Source organism: Colossoma macropomum, unplaced genomic scaffold (genome assembly GCF_904425465.1).
Source record: "Colossoma macropomum unplaced genomic scaffold, Colossoma_macropomum, whole genome shotgun sequence".
Classification (NCBI taxonomy): Eukaryota; Metazoa; Chordata; class Actinopteri; order Characiformes; family Serrasalmidae; genus Colossoma; species Colossoma macropomum.
Genome location: NW_023494803.1, coordinates 17,026,614 through 17,047,481, shown reverse-complemented (window position 1 = coordinate 17,047,481; position 20,868 = coordinate 17,026,614). Strand labels below are relative to the sequence as shown.

Sequence of the window (20,868 nt, the reverse complement as noted above, 5' to 3'; positions counted from 1 at the left end):
ATGAGGTTTTAAAATATTTGAAATGTTTTATTTTTTCTGCTGGAGCAAACATAGCTGACATTACTGCTAGGAATCAGAATGTCTTGTCTGTATCAGTAGACTTACATATATCCATGAGGGCAGGTCTTGCTGCAGGTTAGAGGTTTACACTTGGACGGGATGCTGCACTCACACACTTCACAGCCAAAGTCATCCTTCTCATATCCCATGGGGCATTGCAGGTTGCAATACTTGGACAATTCAGGGCAGGAGTCATCTGAAACAAGTCAAATGAGACTAAATGTGATCACACATATGCATGTGCTTATATATCTATGTGTATATGTTTGAGTTTTAGTGCATCATGACACGTTGATCTGAAGGTGGTGAACTGCACCAATTTTGGATTTTTAGAACTAATTATAATAATATAAACTCTAATATATAAACTTCAGCAACACTGCTGATCCACCTGTACCAGCAAAACACACATCAACATGTCACTGCCATGTCAGCATCACTACAGTGCTAAGAATGATATACCATCCAATTAGTACCTGCTCAGTGGTGGTCCTGACCATGACCATTGATGAACAGGGTAAAAGCGTGCTTTCAATCTACACAGAGAATCAGACAGACTACAATCTGTAGTTGTAGAACTACAGCATGCACCTATATGTTAAACGGACTTGATAAAATGGACAATGAGTGTAGCTACATAGTGAGTGTATACACTTATATGCAAAGGCATCCTGGTCAAATTACACCTTCTACTGACTATCTAAGTGAAAATAAGTATACATCATCTACAGAGAACACATTTCTGCACAATGTAATGCAAATGTATTGTTTATGTGCTGAATTTAACATATTGTGGGAAAAATAAAACATACAATGCCATATTTAAGTGTGTTCCCTGTAGAGAATGTGTCAACTTTTTCACTTAAAAAATCAACAGAACATGTAATTTGACTGGGGTGTACATACTATTGCATGTTATTGTATGTGTTATAAATTATTCCAATAATTTTTAATAATCTGTTCAGTGTATTGTTCTTCTGTATATTTTACTGCTATGTAAAGCTAGGACAAAATATGATGTTTGCAGTGCACTAGACAACGATATATTTAAAGAATACATATAAAGATGGTAAGTTTTTAAAAACGTAGTTTATAACATTATACTATAGTTTTATAGACTTCATAGACTTTTTGGTGGGCCGAACCAAATATCTTCACAGGCTAACTTTGGCCCGCAGGCCACACCTTGGGCAGCCCTGGTGTTAAGAGTTGTCCTTGAGTCATATTTGTGTATTCAGAGATTTCATAATGCACTGTAACATTTTTTGAAGAATCCTAAATGATATATTACAAGGTTAGAGATTTACAAGCCTAGTCTATATAAAAGAGGGGTGAACAGTTAAGCCATTGTCACTTTAACACAGAATGCCCAGTCAAAGCTTTGCCCTAAAAAAGGACCATAGAAACCCAATAACCCCTGATTCATAGTCTTACAAGCTTGAGGAAATGCACGTCATGGGAAATGCCTTGTGAACAAATTACTGTGCGAAGCAGACTCTTGTCCAAGGTGATTCATCTTGAGTGTGCACTATGTGTACTGAGTCAGTGTTTACTTGTGTTGTGCACTGCTTGCACTTGCAGAAATATACAGTAGAGAGTGTTTTGAAAGCAGTTTGTTAGCAACACAACTATGTGCTGTGAAGCTACATGTAAGGCAGTGGATCAGAACTGCTCAGGTTAACTTTGCTTTTGTTCTTTATGCGACTGATCTGGTCTGTCTGTCTATATGTTTGTTTGCTGCTGAAATTACTGCAGTTATATGTATCAATGTGATTTCAAGCAGAACTGAAAAGCTCTGGTTATGTGTCAATGTCTGCTGTTTAGTCTTCAAAGAAAAGATCAGATGTGTATCTGATGAGGGAGAAAAATCCAATCTGGCTGGCTGTATAAACAAAGCCTTAGCGAAGTGTGAGAGATCTCAAAATCACTTACTGCCAAGACACTGACACAGTAGACAGCCATTGTGGTCCTGCTGAAAGCCAAATGGGCAGTCTTGTCCTGACAGGGAGCAGTTTTCCAGTGGGGGGCACAGTAAGGGGCTCACTGTCTCATACGAAGGCTCTGAAAAAACATAAGAGAAGAAGATTAGCTTCTGATACTTCTCAACAGGGACAGGACCTCTATATGCAGGTAGTATGCTACTTTATTAAAAGAAGCTGATGTTCCTAGTTAGTTCTTATTCTGTTTTTTCTTCTGTCTCCTCTTTGTGATCTGCATTTAGGAAAAGGGAAGAGGTCAAGTTTGGCCACACCACAACCAATCTATAATGCTCTCTTAAAATACTGTGGACATCAAAATCTGTCAGTTCCAGACTTTAATGTCTTACAGTGACTTATCAGGTGTGGTAAAACATCAGCATGCATTGCTAATGTGTCAGTGTCTTGATAAATTCACCTCTTTCAGGAGAGGGAAATCCAGGCCCAAACACTTTCCCAATGTCAGCTTTGTCTTTTCCTCATGGCTGCACTTACCAAAAAGTCAGGTGCTTGTTGTATATAAACCTCCACTCTCCAAATAAATTCTACAAACTTTAAAAACATGGTACCAATTCTGGCTAAACTGGCAGCAGCACCCTCAGGGTTCCAGTAATTACAGATAAATGCAGCTTTGATTTTCCTTATCTGGCAGCTTTGATGAATGAGCTGCCTCTCGTATTAGTCAAACTGCTGCACAGAAGCAACACTTGCTTCTAAAACAAATTTTACAGTGGCCCTAAACCTCAAAAATCTCAACTGTCGGTACTTAAACTACGTTAAAATGGGGCCCTCATCTTTGAGCCGTGGTAGTCGTGGGGAGCACTGCTGTGGTGGCAAGTAGAGAACCAAAAGGAGCTGTAATTATGTTCACTTAGAGTAATATTCTTCAGTTAAGGATGCCAGCTTAGACCAATAAAGGGTCCAAAGAATGCCGGCAGGCCTTCTTTAATGAGCAATGTGCATGTTAAATGTGCACGCGGATGGTACGGGATCGCTTACAAGTTCTATAATGGTGGGACAGGCAGTTATCCAAAAAATGAGTACACAAACAACTGCTCTTGTGTGCAATTATCATTCAACAACCTTCACACTGACATAATGATCAACAAGAACCGAGTACTTACAGAAACATCTCCAACTGATGCCAATTACACCTAGCACAATCTAAGCCTGAGGTTCCTGCTGTAAATCTGGAAATCGAACATTGGGATAAATGCATGCAGGAACTTTGAGGAAACAATCACCAATTTTGTGTGTGCAAGTGATTAACCCTAACTCCAGTGACAAGACAAATAAGTCAGAAAAAAAACATTAGTGAACTTTTGAAAACTGGTGAACTTCTGTATAAGGACAGCTGTTGTTAAAACCTAGACAATAAAGTCTGATAAACAAGATGAATCTTACACTTTATCGGTTTAATTGCAAGTAAATTTGGACCATAGGACAGTACAATGGGGGACGAATCTATACTCAGTTGGGCAACTGTCTGAGAAGCTGGCATCTTAACGCTTGGACCAGTCTGAAGCCCAACAGTGCCACAGCCAACAATGGGTGGTGGTCCAAGAGAGCACAATGAGTCCATTATCTCTCTGGGTGGGTAGAATAGCTTAGTTTCTCCCTCCTGTAGGATCTACAGCAGTACTGGACAATTATGAGCGCCTGCCAACTCAAACAGACAGATCTGGGCAATAAGTGCTCTTCTTCAAGCATGTGCAGATGCTCTACAATGTTGAAGAATACAAGCCAAGCTTCACATGTCTTAACAGAAACGTATAGGTGATATTCAGACAGCGCTCGGGAACTGGCACCGACTAACACTGGTTAAAACAATACACTGCAGAAACAATACAGTACTGTGGAAAAGTATTAGGCACCTGACCAAATTGGTTAAAACCATTTATCCCTGCAGTCAATTTTTTTGCAAAACCAGTAAACATTAAAATAAACATAGATAAACATAAATACAGTAAAACATCATATTTTCTATTTTTGTAAAAGTTATTAATATGTTAGTTGAAAGGAAAATAAAAAATACAATTGTTCCTTACGTTTGCTGCACTTCAGCCATTGCATGGATTTGTTAAATTCCATCAGCAGCACACCTTATTTAAAGCTGCACTATGTAAGATTTGGATATATCCTTGAGGAGGGCTTTTCAAATGATTCAGGGAACACACTGAAATACATAAAATCACTACATATTGTATTACTTTTATTTGTATTTATTCTACTATTGGTTTTTTTACTAGTGTCTGAGCAAGTACATGCTTATTGCACAAATAAATTGCTTTTTAAATATCATTCTCTCAGGTGATCTAAAACCTTTGGACAGTACCGTATATGCTTCAGGTCTTTTTGTTGTCTATCCTACAGCCAAAGCATTAGGTTATATAGATGAGCGCATAACTAGTTCATGTCTAGTGCTGTATAAAATATCCTCACAAAATGCTAACATATGAGTAAATATGGCTAGTCGTAATTCATGAACATAACTTTAAACTTTCAGCAGTTGTAATTCCATTACGTCGCTATACCCACAAACACACACTTTCTCTGGCTGTGGGTGGTCATGGGGCGTGTTGCCCCCTGGTCAGGACCTCAGCTATGGACCAGCAGTCTCAGTGTCCATGTTTAAATAGCTGGCATACTTTAAGTGGCTTAATGATGAGGTGTTGAGAAGTTCTTCTCATCACAGAAAGTGTGAATGAGTGTAAGTGTGTGTATCTGTGGGTTTAAGTGTATGTGAGAGAGAGAGAGATTGGGTGTAGGATTGTTTGTGCTAGAGAGAGTGTTAACATTCAGGTTTGTGTGTGTGTTTATGTATGTGTGTAGGCCAGCACATGTTATAGTAAGCCACAGTTTACAAAACCATCAATCCTATAAACAAAAAAAAGACCACACGTGAATACTTGCATGTGTGTGTGTACACATGTTTGCCAGTATCCATGTCGGTGTCTAAGTGCCTACCTTCACAGAAAGGGCAGCACTCTCCTGGGATTTTAACTGGGTTCTGGCAACTCTGCTTGCAGGCCATGGCTGTGCAGTGGGGTTCTCCATCCACGCACTGGCAGAATGTGCAGTCATCCTCCTTCCACTGCTCCTCATGCTGACGCAGCTTGTGGTTCACCCAGCAGCTGGCCTTCGTGCTGTCCACTGATAACAGTTCCACATCTGCAGGATGAGATACCAAAGGGTTAAAGCTTTGAAGTCTAGACTTCTAATGGCTATACAAATAACTATAATATAATCATATTAATTACTGTATTTTGCCTATATATATAAATACTGAGATAATTGGTATTGTATTTAGTTATTGCATGGTTAAAATATGTTTGCTGCTTTTTGTTGCTACTGAAAAATGATTGAAGGGTGCTCTCTGATTTTAGATCAGTGTTGTAGTTCCAGAATGTACTAAATTTATGTTCAATTTACAGTCTTTGTTGACAGTTCCAGGTTTGCAATTCTGATTTGTGTCATCTCTTCTACTTCCAAACACATGTGCATGTAGTATTGTTTGAATATTTACTATTTGTACTTTTGACAGATTTGCTTGTTTTACAGAGCTTCAGGGGAGAAATAACAACAAAATGCAAGTAAGAGCATTTCAAGGCATATAATCCTTTGGGGACCTGGGAGGGTTATTCCCATGACAGAAATACAGGGTCAAGGGAAAGAGTGGCTGAGTTACTGCATACAACTCAGAACAGATTGAGGCAAAAGATTGAGATTGTGCTTTGAATTATCATGCTAGAGGACAAGAAAAATGGTGATGGAGTTTGGATCATGGTAGAGAAAACCACTTAAAACAGAAGGAAAATACATATGTAACCATTAGTGTCACTACCAAAAAGTTTCAAATGAATATATTTTTGTGTGTGGGTCATGTTGTCTATTCAAAGAAATACACTTCCTTGTGTGTGATTGGTGTACATTCCTGCTCCATGTCAGGGGTTAACCTGACCACTGTGTGTCACTTTTAGCTAGACACTTTTAGCTTGACTGCTTTAGCTTCACCTCGGCCTATGAAGGCGAATACCAGTGCAGAGGTCACGGCTGTAATTTTCACTCTGAAGTAGGAAACGCCGTTTAAAAGCATTAGCTGCATTATACCCACATTTACACCAGTGTTTGAAGTTTTGAGCAGCCTTAAAGTGAAGCCAAATGTTTAAGAGCTTCCTGAACTGGTGGTGTGTTCTGCCAACGGCTTAAGTACGGTCTGGGGGAAATTCAGAAGTAATGTGTCAGAGGTTCCTGAAAATGCAGGTAATTGAGCTTTCTGGTTCTGTTTGCAATAGAAGCAGTTTAGTGTCCAGTCATCACTGCAGTTTAGGTGTTGCATGTGTGTTTCGGTATCTAATTTATTCCTAGGAAAAAGCCTATGTTTATTTGATTGCAGCAGTGATTTGGCTGATGATTTCCATCTGGGTGCAGTTAAACTTGACGACTCTTCATCTCTCTTCTTTGTTTCCGCCTTCTATCTCCCAAGGTCAGACAGTGCACTTTCATGTATACCTGATAGAGATATCTGCTGAAGAATTCAGGACATTAATCCTGAACTGGTATACTGGGACTGATATGTCAAAACTTTCCCCACTGAAATGTACTATACAACTTTGAAACTTGCAAGCATAAGAAACATAATTTTATGGATAACATAATTGATTTTGAAACTAATAACCCCCCTTCTGATAAAACCTTGAAAGTGGGAGGAATTTCTGAAAACTACAACCGCTATAGGGTGGATATTTGGGGGCGGGCTGTTTGGCTAATGCTACTGGGCCATAGACATAACGTTACTGCTTAGGAGCCGAATGTATAAAGTATGTATAAAGTCTGCTAACTGTATTCAAATCCTGATTACAATGGCAAGCATGTACTCAACCGGTGGTTCCAAAACACACTTCATCATATTCTTCATAACTTTCATATTTCATAAGCTACGTTCAAAAGGTGGGTGTCATATGAGAGCTGTAACTGTCTTCTTTCCAGTCAAAAGATAGGTAATGTAATTTTAAACCCTTGTAATAGAAGAAGCTGAACTCTGAATTTTTTTGTCTACTGAAAGTCGACCCATTTTTCCACAAATCTGGGCTATAAACTATAAACAGATGACATCTCTTCAGTGATCTGCTCTGTAAAAATTATTTTTTATAAAATAATACAAAGAGTGTCTAAGATTTTTGGCTTTCAGCAGTACATTGTAAGCATATAGCAATATGTGTATGATCATAAAACACATTTTCTGTTAATTTGAGGGGAACTTTTTAAAAAAATAAACAAATATAATAAAAATTTACAGTTATTTCATGCAGAATAATTTGCCTTATGATTTGGTCATGTAAATTCAGATGGACAAACCAAAATATACCCTGGAGAATAAGAGGTTAAGCTTTTGTCTTCCCCTCTGGTACAAATGGAAACTGTCTTAGACAGATTTCATATTACACTGTAACTTGCCCACGGTTTTAAACATTTAAATATTTTGCAATAATTTCATCAGGATGCATCGATTTTTTCCAAATTGCGTATTGTCCCCGTCTTAATACGTAATGCTAGCTTTTAGCAGAAAATCCAATTAATGGAATGATCATTTAACCTGAGTCTGGTGGTTCAACTCAGGTAGCTTTTCATCATTTTGCTTTGCAGAATATTCTTCAACTTCAAAGTTAACGTGGGTGCAACCCCAAGACTAATCATTCTTTAGCTGAAATACCAGTTTGATCACTCTGCCCTATGGGAAAATCATGTTCTTCATTTTTTTCAGGATGAACTGCTTCTCTTAACCCTTTATTTTCACAATGTAGTTCTCATTAAAGCCTTTCCTTTCTGAAAAAGGACCATGGCTGAACGGCCCGAGATGAAAGCATTCCCTCCTTTTAGAGGGCTTTGGATTCCAGGTGGGTCTCTCGACTTTGACCCCCTATAACCACCGCTCCTACCTCTGATGTTTGCTGAACCCAGAAATACACTATGACTGAGGGGAAATGCTAGTCTGTCTGATCTCTGTCTGTTAGCCACATGCGCTGCTAAGCTACTTACAGTCTATGTTGTCCACTTCCATCCAGTGAGCTACTGACAAAACCAGTCTCGGTGGCAACTATTAGGTTTAGCAACTGAAGATTATTGCTATAACTACTCAATTTGTTCCCTCTCATTTGGTCTTGTTATTATATCTCACAAGAATATAAATGATCAAATTGGACCACTGAACCTTTTTCATGTAAAGGACAGCTGTTGTGTTTAAACAATGTAGAAAAAAAAGAAATAGGAATTTTTTTTTTGGCCAGCAACAACACAAACATAATTCCCCATTCTGTGGGCCCTTGATGTTTACAGCATGTTTATGATAGTAGCATATTTCTGGATCTTAGAAAGGATGTGGTTAAGGTGAAAAACGTTGAATGCAGTCAGGGCACCTCGGGTGGGAGTAGCAGTACAAAGCCTCATGCTCCAACTCAACACTGCTGACCACACTCAGTGCTTTTAATGGAAACTGGCTTCCAAGCACCCATTCATCAAACCAGACAACACACAGCTCAAGTCCCAATGTTAAAAACTTTTACAAACAGTGTTAGGTCTGCATATAAAACCTAGAGAAGTGCTACGTAAACATTCATAAATTCAAATATAAGCCCTCCACTCTAAATCGTACCTAATAACATACATTAGCTGGTTCAAAGACATAGTTAGCTTACATCATTAAAGATTATGATCTAAACACGTTGGCACTGTATGTTTTAACAATGTCATCAGGAACATGCCATACTACATAGCACCATGTGGTGGGTTCCTTTTTAAAATACACCTATTTAACATGGTAATTAAGGATGGGACATTAACTGGTTTCACCCAAAGCTGTGTTACCATCTTTTTAAAAGCTGGTGGAAGTAAATACTATATTACTCCCTGCAAAGCACAATCCAAGACAACGCACATTTGCATATTTATAATCCGAATAGTAAGTAATAGTAATGCTACTATTATACAGGCGTTATGTTATGTACTTTAATAAAGGGAAATTTGTCATTTTGTTGCCTAACAATGAACAGTCTAGGAGCAGTACAGCATCGCCAGCAGAGCAGCGTTGCATGGGCCAGTGGGGGATTATGTGCCTTACAGGACACTGGACAAAAATGGCATCCAGGGGAGAGCTGCAAGGCGCAAACTGCTACTGACCAAAAAGAACACAAAGCCTCGTCTCTCATTTTCCAAAAAACATGCAGATGACCCCCATGCCTTTTGGGATAATATTCTGTGGACTGATGAATCAAAGGTGGAACGTTTTGGAAGATATGGGTCCAGTTACATCTGGCGTAAAGCTAACACCGCATTACGCCATAGGAACACCATACCAACAGACAAACATGGTGGTGGTAGTGTGATGTTCTGGGGCTGCTTTGTTTCCATAGGACCTGGATAACTTGTCTTAATTGATGGAACCATGAATTCTGCCCTCTATCATAAAAACCTGAAGGAGAATGTCCGCCTGTCAATTTGTGACCTAAAGCTCAAGCACAGTTAGGTTATGCAGCAGGACAATGTTCCAAAGCACACAAGCAAGTCCACCTCTGAATGACTCAAAAGAAACATAATGAAGGTTTTGGAGTGGCTGAGTCAAAGTCCTGACTTGAATCCCATTGAGATACTGCGGCAAGACCTTAAACGGGCAGCCTATGCTCAAAAACCATCCAATGTAGCCCAATTAAAACAATTCTGCAAAGAAGAGTGGGCCAAAATTACATCACAGCTACGTAAAAGACTTAACACAAGTTATCGCAAATGTTTGATGGCAGTTGTTACTGCCAAAGGTGGCACAAGTTATTAGGTTTAGGGGGCAATTACTTTTTCACATGAATAAATCTTTACCTGCAATAAATGATCATTTAAATGCTGCATTTTGTGTTTACTCGTGTTGTCTTTATCTTAAAATTAGTAGGATGACCTGAAACATTTAAATGTGACAAATTTTTAATTAATTACAATTACTTTTTTCACAGCACTTTACTTCTCAGCTGAATTCGATTAAGAATGGCACACAAAACATCAGTTGTTTTTTGTTGTAGCTTCATTTCCCTTTAGACGTCTATATGTCAGTGGTGGACTGGCTTGTTTCAAAGCACTTCCTGGCACTTGGCAAGGTTGTATAGATTTCAAAACATTCTGACAGATTAGCTTTGCTGATGCCACTGAAGCAAAGCCCTCAGGTCTAATGAAGATTGAAACTTCTTTGCTGTTTTAAACCACAACGCTTGCGCCTCCGTAGGTTACTCTGCTGGGAAATCTAAACATGAAATTTTTGTTCTTAACTGTTCACTCCTCTCAGAACACATCTGCTTTTGTTTGGTAAAATACTGTGATAGCCTGTGAATTATTTTCTGTTTTACATTCCAATTACAATCCACTTGTCTTTCACTTGTTCCAGACAAGTAGACAAGTGTTAATGTGAAGTCTTGTGAGATAATACCAAAAACTGTGACAACTGTGCTTAGGAAATATTCAACGATATCACATTCCTATTGGTCAGTAACTGAGGTGTTGATTTAGGTGGACTGTGGTGGACACTGGACCAACAAGACGGGAATATAGTTCACTTGTAAATACAGTGAAGAGTGAAGTTCATTAAGCCGAATGAGTGCAGTGCTCGGTAGTGGGTGAGAATATGGGTGTATAGTGTACCTATGCATACTGGGCAGCATTCTCCTTCTGGGATGTAGAAGTTATCACAGTCCAGCTCAGCACACTCAGCCTTGGAACAAAAGGAGATGCCCCCTCGACACTGGCAGAGCCAGCACGGATCCATGCGGTACACCTCACCCTCAGCAAACTGCTTCTCGTTGTGCACACACTTGGGGGAAACTGGTAAAGAGACAGAAGCAGTGAGCAGAAGGTAAGTAAATCATACTATACTTACACTGAGTTACATCATACCACAGTTAGCCATAAGGTCCGGTTTCATCCATCACTGAAACCACTGATGAATTGTTAAGTTTACGATTAAGATTTAAAAATAACATACATACAGTAAAACTGTCCATGCGTTCCCCCTCCCCAGTAACCTCACACTGCTGATCTAAGCACTTTCACTAAACTTTTCTTTGCTCAAACAATGCAGCCAGATCTGCTTAGCATGAATGCATGGACACTGCTCGCCTTATAGTTAGTGCTCACACACACACACACTGGGTTAAAGAAAACAGCAGCCGGAGCCGAGTGTGCACTGCAGACAGCAGACTGGCTGAGTAAAAGCCCAGCCAAAGTACCGGAAACCTCTGCTGTCTCCGAGGCTCTGGCTGCTGGAACAACAGATAATGCACGGGTCATTAGAGACCCAGAGCAAGCCCTGCGCAGCGGCACGCAATGGGCCCAACACGTCTGCCCCCAACATGGCCGGCTTTATCAGCATTCTTAATGAAAATCACCACACCTACCAGAGGGCAACATAACTTTGTTTACTGTATCACATCACCACATTAGAATCAGAAGCTTCTATTTTTACTGATTTCAATGTCCATAAGCTTCCTCAAAGCGTGTGCCGGAGAACATTCTTATGCCTGATCAAAACCGATTTCATAAATCAAGCTGGCTTTTACAAATGCTAAACAAGCCTGACGAACATGATGGAAAATGGTCTGCTTACTGGGAATGCCTAGTTGTTTCTTCAAAATGTCAGATGAACATGCAGTTCTGTGCAAAAGTCAAAGAGCACTATTTAGTTCATTGAATTTTCAGTCAAAATGGGTACAAGTTGTTTATTTTTCAGTTATGGGTTAAAAGCATTTACCAGGAAATTACACAGAAGCCTTCAGAACACCTTCACTGCCTTGTGAATTTATTCCTCGTATGCATTTAAAATGGTTAAAGGAGATATTTCTGAGGAGATTTGATATATGAAGATTATGCACTTCTATAAGGAAGAGGATAATCAAGGGGAAATAATTGAAAAAACAGGAGACTCCAAAGCTGGAAAAAAGGTTAAAGAAAATGGGATTCCAATTAACTGTGCAAGACCTGGTAGACCATCAAATAAACAGTATTTTTGTCTGAGAGATAGGAGAAAATCAAGCTCCTCTCACTTCAGATCTGAAAAGATCCACATGTGTTTCTGTCCATCCTTCTACTGTGCAAGATACCCTATGCTATTGGTCTGAAAGGATGTGTAGCTATCAGGAAGCCATTACTGAGAAAAGAAAAGACAAACACCAAAAAAATTTGCACCACACCTGAACACTTGAGTTGTGGAGTAAGGTTTTATGGACTGATGAGCCTGAATATATAATAGGGATTACCTGGACCATGGGAAGCAGAACATGCAACCAACTTCTAAGACTGAACCTGGAGGTGTGGGAAAATATTCCTGCAGATTTCTTAATAAAAAAAATGAAAGCAGGTCTGCTGAAAAGAATGGAATCCAACAAAGGCAAAGGGCGGACACAATAAATACTGAACAAAAATTAATTGTTGAAACTTGTGTAATTTTCTGTTAAATATATGTTTTCTGAAAAATTGCAAATATAAAATAACAAATAACGGTTGTTTTGACTGGCAATTAATTAAATGAAAGGGTAGTCTCTGACTTTTGCACAATACTGCACTTGCTATATCCATTCAGCAGCCTCCTGGTGTTCTATGCCCTGCCTATTAACATGAAAGAAGGTGAAAACTTGCTCTTGGTAATTTATTATATATGATATTTAATAATCATCCTGTTTCAAATTTTGCCAGTTTTACTAATTCTGAAACCAAGTACTGTCTTTTTTAAAAGCCATAGTGGAAGTACACGTCCTACTGCAGCAGTCTGTAAAGCACACACCATATTTTGAGGAAAAAGGCATGTTTACATAGTTATGTGTAGAAGATCAGCATGTTGAAACTGGTAGCACGATCCAGTAATTAACCTGGTCTTGGTTTCTGCAAAGTTTGTGATTCCCTCCTTTAAATGTGGCAGCACAAATGTCTTGACATAAATCTGAAGGTATAGCCTTCACACTTTCATCTTCATCATAAAAGTGATTGGGGTACACTGTGGTTGTTATCGTAAAAGTGAATGCTTTTCAATAGCATACCACATATTTCAACTTGCAGGTCAAGAGGTAGACTATAGTTCACTATAGTAATAATGATCAACTTCATTTATACATAGACATTCAGATGAAACTACATGTACAGTACACTCAAAAATGGATTTGCGAATCTTTTACTGTCACTATGTCGGAAATATATCTTTAATCTAGTCAGACAATTAAATATAACTGAAAGTAGACAGAATTACACAGAAGGATAGACTTTAGGCACAAAGTATAGCAGGAGACACAAGAGACACAGGAGATTATCATTCCAGAGACCATAAAGCAATGGTCACTAACACACCTCCTAGAGATCTACCTCGTTCGATTTAATAGTTTAGTTTTAACCCTAACTGGCCACACTTGCTCCATCTAATCCATGCAAGCAGTATTTTCATTTTTTCCAGTGGGTCTTCGCAGCCTGGACGAGACGTTTTTAGGAGGTTTCAGACTGGAGTTGACCTCGCTATAAAGGTATATGTCCAAGGGGAGGGCTGGTGACCACTGTCATAAAGAGTCCAGATGCCACTAGATGTGTCTCTGCTATAAGCCAGCAATGCTTTCTGTGGCAACATCAGCATCTGTAGGTCATATCTCCAAGGCAGAGTAAAAAGCAGGTCTGACCGCACGACCCAGTTCTTCGCAGGCTAATACAAAGCAGGTGGGCCGAGCCGGTCGAAAATAAAGAGAGGGTTTGCCTTTTTTTTTCTTGACCTTGCGTGAGGTGCGAGCAAGCAGAGCGAACCGAAATCAAGGTCAGAGAGTCAAAGATTCTGCTATGATTCATTAACATAACATGGCTTGATAGGGGAAGTCACGTGACAGGATGCGTGTATGTGATTTCCGCAGTGTTTGTGGATGTTAATCCCAAGCGCAAACTGGTGCCGCAGACGGGGATTCCAATCGTGCCTCCTGATTTCGGGTTGTTTTTCTTTCCCTTTCCATTAATAAGAGTCAGGGCAAGAATCTCCAAGCAGGAAAACGCTATCTACGCCATCCCATTTTCACTGAATAGAAAGTTAATCAGCATTGTTTACCATAACGAACAATAAACAATTAGCAAGCGTGGAAGTTAAAGCCCATTAATGAAAGCATTCAGTGCTTATCTAGCTCAGCAATCAGCCACTTTCATCAGCTATTTAAGATGTAATGGAGGCAACAGGTCCAGAGTTGAAAAGCACTGTAAATTGATGTTGCTCTTTAAAACGTCCATATATGTTCTCATAGTTAGAGCAGTATGTACACATCATGGAGTCTACATCCCAATAAGAAACACTAAAGTAGTTACAAAGTTTTGACACTGTTGTTATACTGGGTATCAGGGGTCAAAAATCCACAAAATCTACCTAGCTAAAAGTTCAAAACATGCTGCAAGATATAATGTTTTGTCCTACTTTGTCCTACTACATGTTTTGTCCTACTTTGTCTATTCCCAGAAATATGACATCAACCTCTCCTAATAAAACACAGTGCCAGTGCTTACTTACTCTCACTCACACCCATTCTCACCCAACTTTAAGGGCTAATACTCTGGAAAGGGATAACCTGAAGATTCTAAGGGTATTACTTCCATCGCAGTCCTGGCAGACCCACTAACCTAATAGGCAAGCAGAAGGAATGTGCCAGACTGGCTTGTTACCCAAGCAGAGCCTGTAGTAAACACTACACTTGAAAGTGATTAAATCATATCTAGTGTGATGAAAATGGTTAATTTTAATCTGAATGCTTAGCGTTATCACTACCATATACAATACTGTGCAAAAGAGACCACCATTTCATTTATTTAATTTCCGGTTAAAATGGCCATTATGTATGTTATTTATTTTTCAGCTCCATACAAAAAAAAAACAACAGCAACATATTTAAAAGCAACTTACACAGAAGCCTCAGCCACAAATATAATATTTTTTCAGGGTTTAGTGTGTCCACCTTTTGCCTTAATTACAGCCTTCTTAGGAGACTTGTTCCCAGTTTTTCAAAGAAATCTGCAGGGATATTTTTCCATTCCTCCAAAGTTCAGTCTTAGAAGTTGAACTCCATCTTGACTGGAAATGTAATAAATGAAGGGGTTTCTCACTTTTGAAATGTAATAAATGAAGGGGTCACTTCACCTTTACGAAGAAGAATCTATTTCTACAGAACCATGTATAGTTACACTACCAGCCAAAAGTTTAGACAGACATACCAATTTTTTTCCCTTTTTGTACTAGTTTCCACATTTTAGAATAATAGTGATAAAAGACATTAAAATGTGAAATAATATGGAATTACGCAATGACCAAAATGTGTTAAGGAAATCCAAACACTGATGTTTTAAATTCTTCACAGTAGCTCCCCTGTGCATTGCCTTGATGCACACGTTTGACATTTTCTCAACCAGCTTCATCAGTGTCATGTAGGCTCCACCCTCTCCTGTCTCCCCCCTTTTCATGCCTATGTTTTAGTCTTCACACCTGTGTTTCATTTATTTCTCCTCCTTTCCCAGCTGTTTCTGTTCCTATTATGTAGTCCTGTCTTGTTATAGCCTTCTTGTTTCCTTTTGGTTTTGTCTGACCCTGTGTGTCTACACATCCTGACATCTCGCACGTCGCTCAAATTTTGTTGAATCTTCATTTCTTTTTCATTCTGTTCCATGCTGTATGTTTTGTTTTTGTATTTCAATAAAGTTGTAAAACTTGTGCCTACATCCTGCCTTAGCACCTCACACAAGGACCTATAGTTTTCAATGAATCTTGAACCAGTTCCACATATCCTAAGCACTAGCTGGGGCACAAAAATACTGTGTAAAGTGAACAATTTCACTATCTATATTTGTCTTATCAAGCGTTTAAGTACTGAAAAATTTAGGTCTTCATCTTTAATTGTCTTTTACGCAAAGCATATATTTAGTCAAGCGTGTCCAAACTTTATACATCAAATACATATTGCGTATCTATGCCTACATTTCACTCTCTTCCTTTCTTGGGTCCATTCTTCTCTATCTCTCTGAAGCAAGACTCAGTCATGCAGCAGCTAGGCGCTAGGGCAGAGGGCACCAGAAAGGGCATGAAGTCCCCCAGGGCTGCTGAAAGAGGCAGACACTTGTTATCAAAATACTGATCCCCTCTTGCCCCCTACTGCCGCCACTCGCAGCCCTGCCATCCATACACACACTCTCATGCTCCCTCTCTCACATCCCACTTTCTCACTCTCTCTCAAACATGCAGGCCGACACATGCCCACACATATAACCCTCGATGAACCCTCTGCACTTCCCCAGTTGGATGTGTGTGTGTGTTTGTGTATGTGTGTGTGCATGAGCAGACAAGCGAAGCCTTTGACTTCACTCTGCCGCTCGGAACGCGCCTGGTAGCCTAAGCGCTTTTTCCTCTGTTCGCCAGGCTTTCTTGTTAAGTCCATTAGTTCCGGGACATGGCACACATTTACAGCAGGGCCAAGAGGCCAGAATGGGAATTTGGACTGTTGGTAAAACAGGGAATATTTGACGCTAACACAAAGTACACACTAACGGTGAAGTCCCCTTCCCTGTGTTAAAGAGGCCTCATACATCCTTTCTTTTTATCTCCCTCTTACCTTCCAACCAGTCAACATCTCACAATTTCCATCATTCTCTCTCACCCTCTCCAGCATCTCTTTCTCTCTTTCCATCCCTCTGTTCACTGTTCCCTCTCCCTCACATATATTCTCACTACAAGTCCACTAAAAAATCTGGAACCAAACTTGGCTCTTCAAAATAGCTCACAACACAATTTTTTTTTTCAATCACAAAACCCTAGTTACTTTTTTACTGTATTTGTTCATTTGCATCTATGGTTTTAAACAATGTGCTTAGATGCATAAGCCTTTTGCACAACTACTGTATGTAGGTCTCTACATACACATACATATACACACACACATGCACACACATGTCTGAAAGTAGACAACTGACCTTTACCCTTATATTTTGGAGTGTATCTGTGGGAATTTGTGCGCATTTAGTCAAAAGAGCATTTGTGAGCTCAGGCACTGAAGTTGGGCAAGAAAACCTGGCTCACAATTGAAGTTCCAGTTCCAATTCATCTCAAAGGTGTTCAGAAGGATTTAGGTCAGCACTTGTGCAGGACACTAGAGTTTGTCTAAACCAAACTTGTCAAATTATATCTTTATGGACCTCTCTTTGTGCATAGTCACTTTGCTGGAAAACAAATGGACATTCCCTAAACTGCTGCCACAAAGTTGGAAGCATGCAAGTCTTTGTATGCTCTGGCATTAACGTTACCCGTCACTGGAACTAAGGGGCCGAGCCCAAACTCTGAAAAACAGCCCTATACCATTAACTTTAATATTGCGTCTGTGCATTCTGATAGGTAATGTTCTTCTAAGCCGAGATTCGTCTATGAGACTGCCAGATAGTAATCATGATTCATCACTCCAGAGAACGTTTCCACCACTCCAGAGTCCAGTGGTGTGGTGCTTTACACCACTTCAGCCAATGCCTGGCATCATGCATAGTAATCTTATGCTTGTATGCAGCTGTTCTTGTTGATATTGGGTCCACAGGCAGGTTGGAAGTCTTTGAGCAGACAAGCAAAGCCTTTGACAGTGCTTAGTCGCTACTGTGAGCTATTTCCATAGTGAATGATGCAACTGTGGGTTTTGTGAGTTAGTCTGTGAGTTTGCGTGGTCTACTGCTTCATGGCTGAGCTGTTGTTTTCCTAGATGCTTCCACTTCATAATGTAATAAGACAGAAATTTGACTGACTTGTGGCAAAGGTGACATCCTAGGACAGCGTCACATCTAAAGTGCCTGAGATATTCAGTATGATCCATTCTACTGCCAATGTTTGTCTATTGATTGCATGGCTATATGTCTCATACACCTGTTAGCAATGGACTTAAACATGTGAAATTAATTAGGAAAGGTGTCCACATACTTTTTGGCTATGCATGAGGTAAGTCCTAACTGCTCTTACAATCAGAAGGGACATAATGCAGGATGTCTTGCAGATATCAATGACTCTTCAACAGCATTCAAGTATTGTACATGTGTATTTCTTTCTTTCATGTGTAGTTTAACTCATGCGTGTATGGACATGATGTTCAGAGAAAGCACAGATAATACATTAAACACACAGTGAATACAATATGCACTGTACACTCACTATACACTTTATAAGAAAAGTGGCCCTACTCTGTAGGATGGTGCACAGTTAGATACCGTTAACATGCACAATTTGTGTTAGCCAATCTCTTGCCCAGAAGTTTTCAAATCTGGACCTTGAATCCAGTTTTCAGTCCTGAATTTTGTATTTGCTGATAGGTATAACACTAAGTGGCCAGTCAGTTACATCAACAGTTCAATTAACCAGGATACAAAATCTAAAACTGGATTCAACGTCTGGACTTGAAGATCTCTGCTCTAGCCCTCCATCAGTGGTCAGTTTCCGACCACAGAGCTGCTCTTTACTGGATACTTTGGGTGGCGGATCACTCTCCATCTAGCAGTGACAATTACGTGTGTAAAAAACTCGAAAGTTGTTTCACTATGCCTGATACACTTGTAACAGCCGCACAACCACCAGTTAATTTAAGGTGCACCCATTATTATTATGACAAACTGTTCAGTTGTGTGTGCACAGCTTTTATAATCCATAGAAAAGAGAAGTACTGCCAATAGAACGCAATGCCAATAGAATGGGATGCTCTGGAGAAGCCAGACATGAGCCTTAGGTCACAATGCCCAATGCTAAGCACTGACTAGAGAAGTATAAAGCCCGACCGCACTGGGCTGTGGAAAAGTAGAGGTTGTTACTGCAGCAAAGTAGGGACAGCCCCACTATTAACACAGTTGATTTCAGGAGAAACACTGGGTTTCTAAAGTTCTGGACAAATAGCTTGTAAAGCAGATCAAGAGGGCAATAATTGTTTATTAATCCAGATGTGTGTCATCATATATCACTAATACAATGCAACAACATTCTTAGTTTGGTCTCACCTCTCTGGCAGTCATAGGTGTGGCAGCAGTTGCCCGGTGCACCAGTAGCCTCACTAACGACCACTGCCCTGTGTCCACTGGGACATTCTGGCTGGGGTGAGCACCCGCCACAGGTGCACTGAGGTGGCACTGTGCGGCAGCAGCCTCCAGGGGGCGTGTAGCTATGGGTCAGAACTGAGTCATGCGGGCAGTCAGTCATTGGTAGAGTCGGGCAAGTAATCCCAGCACATTTCAGCTCCTCTGAAAAACATACAGAGTGATGGTTAAAAGATGTTGAATAACAGTTGCAGTAATAAACACCTTGTACCTCTGAGTTTTTGCAGCAGTGAGTAGAGAGCAAGAGAGTGAGGTTGCAAGAGAGAGAGAGAAAGAGAGAGAGAGATCAGGTTGCAGGCTGGCAGAACCGTTCCTGTCATCAGATCTAACTCTGCCGGTCACTGACAGTTTTATGCATCCTGTCCACCTATCCGTAAGAACACCCTCCCGCACATCAGAGACCCCCACACTTCCTGTTCCTCACCCACTGCACTGTGTATTTCAGAAAACAAGCAGGGTTGTTCAGCTGCTCGTACATTCAGTCCCTCTCCACAGCACCAGTTCACTCATATAAACATCAGTCTCATACTGTACACTGACCACTACACAATTGTCATTGTCACAAACTGTCAACAGGTCATATGTAACATGACTGTGGTGTTTGGTATAAAGGCTTATATTATGCCTAATTTCTGTGTAATGTAGTCCAGCACAAGCCCCAGACTATTTTCTTAGTCTCCCAATCCCTGTAGTCTGCCATTACCTCAATCAGTCTCTCACTTCTTTAGAAGCATGCAGCAGTTCCGTTAAAGCTCCAGATATGGCCAAAAGACATGCCTGGGGGACCTGTGAAAGTGAGACTCAATACCCTGGCAGAGTAAAGTGTGTTTTCGACCCATTTCCAAAGCCAAACTGTTGCTGCATTGGTATCACCACTGTCATCAGATGCTCTTTTATAAAAATGCTCTATTTAAAATAGCCTTAAATAAGATATGCCAAAGCAAATGTTTACCTTCACAGATCAGCTCCTCAATGGTAAGTAAAAATGGAAGAATCGATCAGCTACATGACCATGCAGGAACATGACCATGAGTTTTCACTGCTTCAGTGGGCTGCACAGTCCCTGAAGAACAATCTTGTTGAGTATATTTGGGATGAGGTGGAAAGAATAGCTCACAGCAGTGCAGTCCAATTTCCAGCAAATGCTCAGCACCCACTTCTACACTGAACAACATTCCTGTACAATGCATCCAGCATCACACAAACTCCATGGCCAGACGATTTCATGCCATTCTGAAGTATAAAGGAGGTGCAACACTACTATAGATATCTTTCTGCACTCATTCACTCACACCTTTTCAAGCACAATAACCTCCAGCAACAGTGCCTCTTTTTACCTTGGATTCTATTTTAATCCTATCATTTAGCATAGTCAAAATATGCCTGCCCGCAAAGCCCCTGGTGCCGACATAGCTGCGCTGATACCCTTGTGGAGAGGCGTCGGGCCACTCTGGGTTGAATTTTGGATGCTGTTCAGGAAAAGAAAATTGGTGGATTATTTCTCTCTGCACTGTTATTGTGGTAGAACAGAAGCTACCTCACAGAGCTTGGATTACACAGCTCTTAAACAGAGTTTATTTTGGGTTTGAATTTCTCAGCATAATAGTACAACTTGAATGGAAGGTGTTAATACATGCAGACATAGAGGGAGAGACTGAAAAGTTTTGTTCTTGAAGTTTGTCAGCAAATGAAATAT

At 40.1% G+C, this 20,868-nt stretch overlaps 1 protein-coding gene across 1 annotated transcript in view; it reads right to left on the bottom strand.

The window, feature by feature from the left end:
- The window catches only part of LOC118823236 (cysteine-rich motor neuron 1 protein-like), a 64,955-nt gene that overhangs the window by 16,851 nt on the left and 27,236 nt on the right, over window positions 1–20,868 (bottom strand). The window contains 5 exon segments of the mRNA XM_036592676.1: window positions 106–256; window positions 1,993–2,121; window positions 5,004–5,207; window positions 10,713–10,892; window positions 19,077–19,316. Coding sequence (XP_036448569.1) covers window positions 106–256; window positions 1,993–2,121; window positions 5,004–5,207; window positions 10,713–10,892; window positions 19,077–19,316 — 904 coding nt within the window.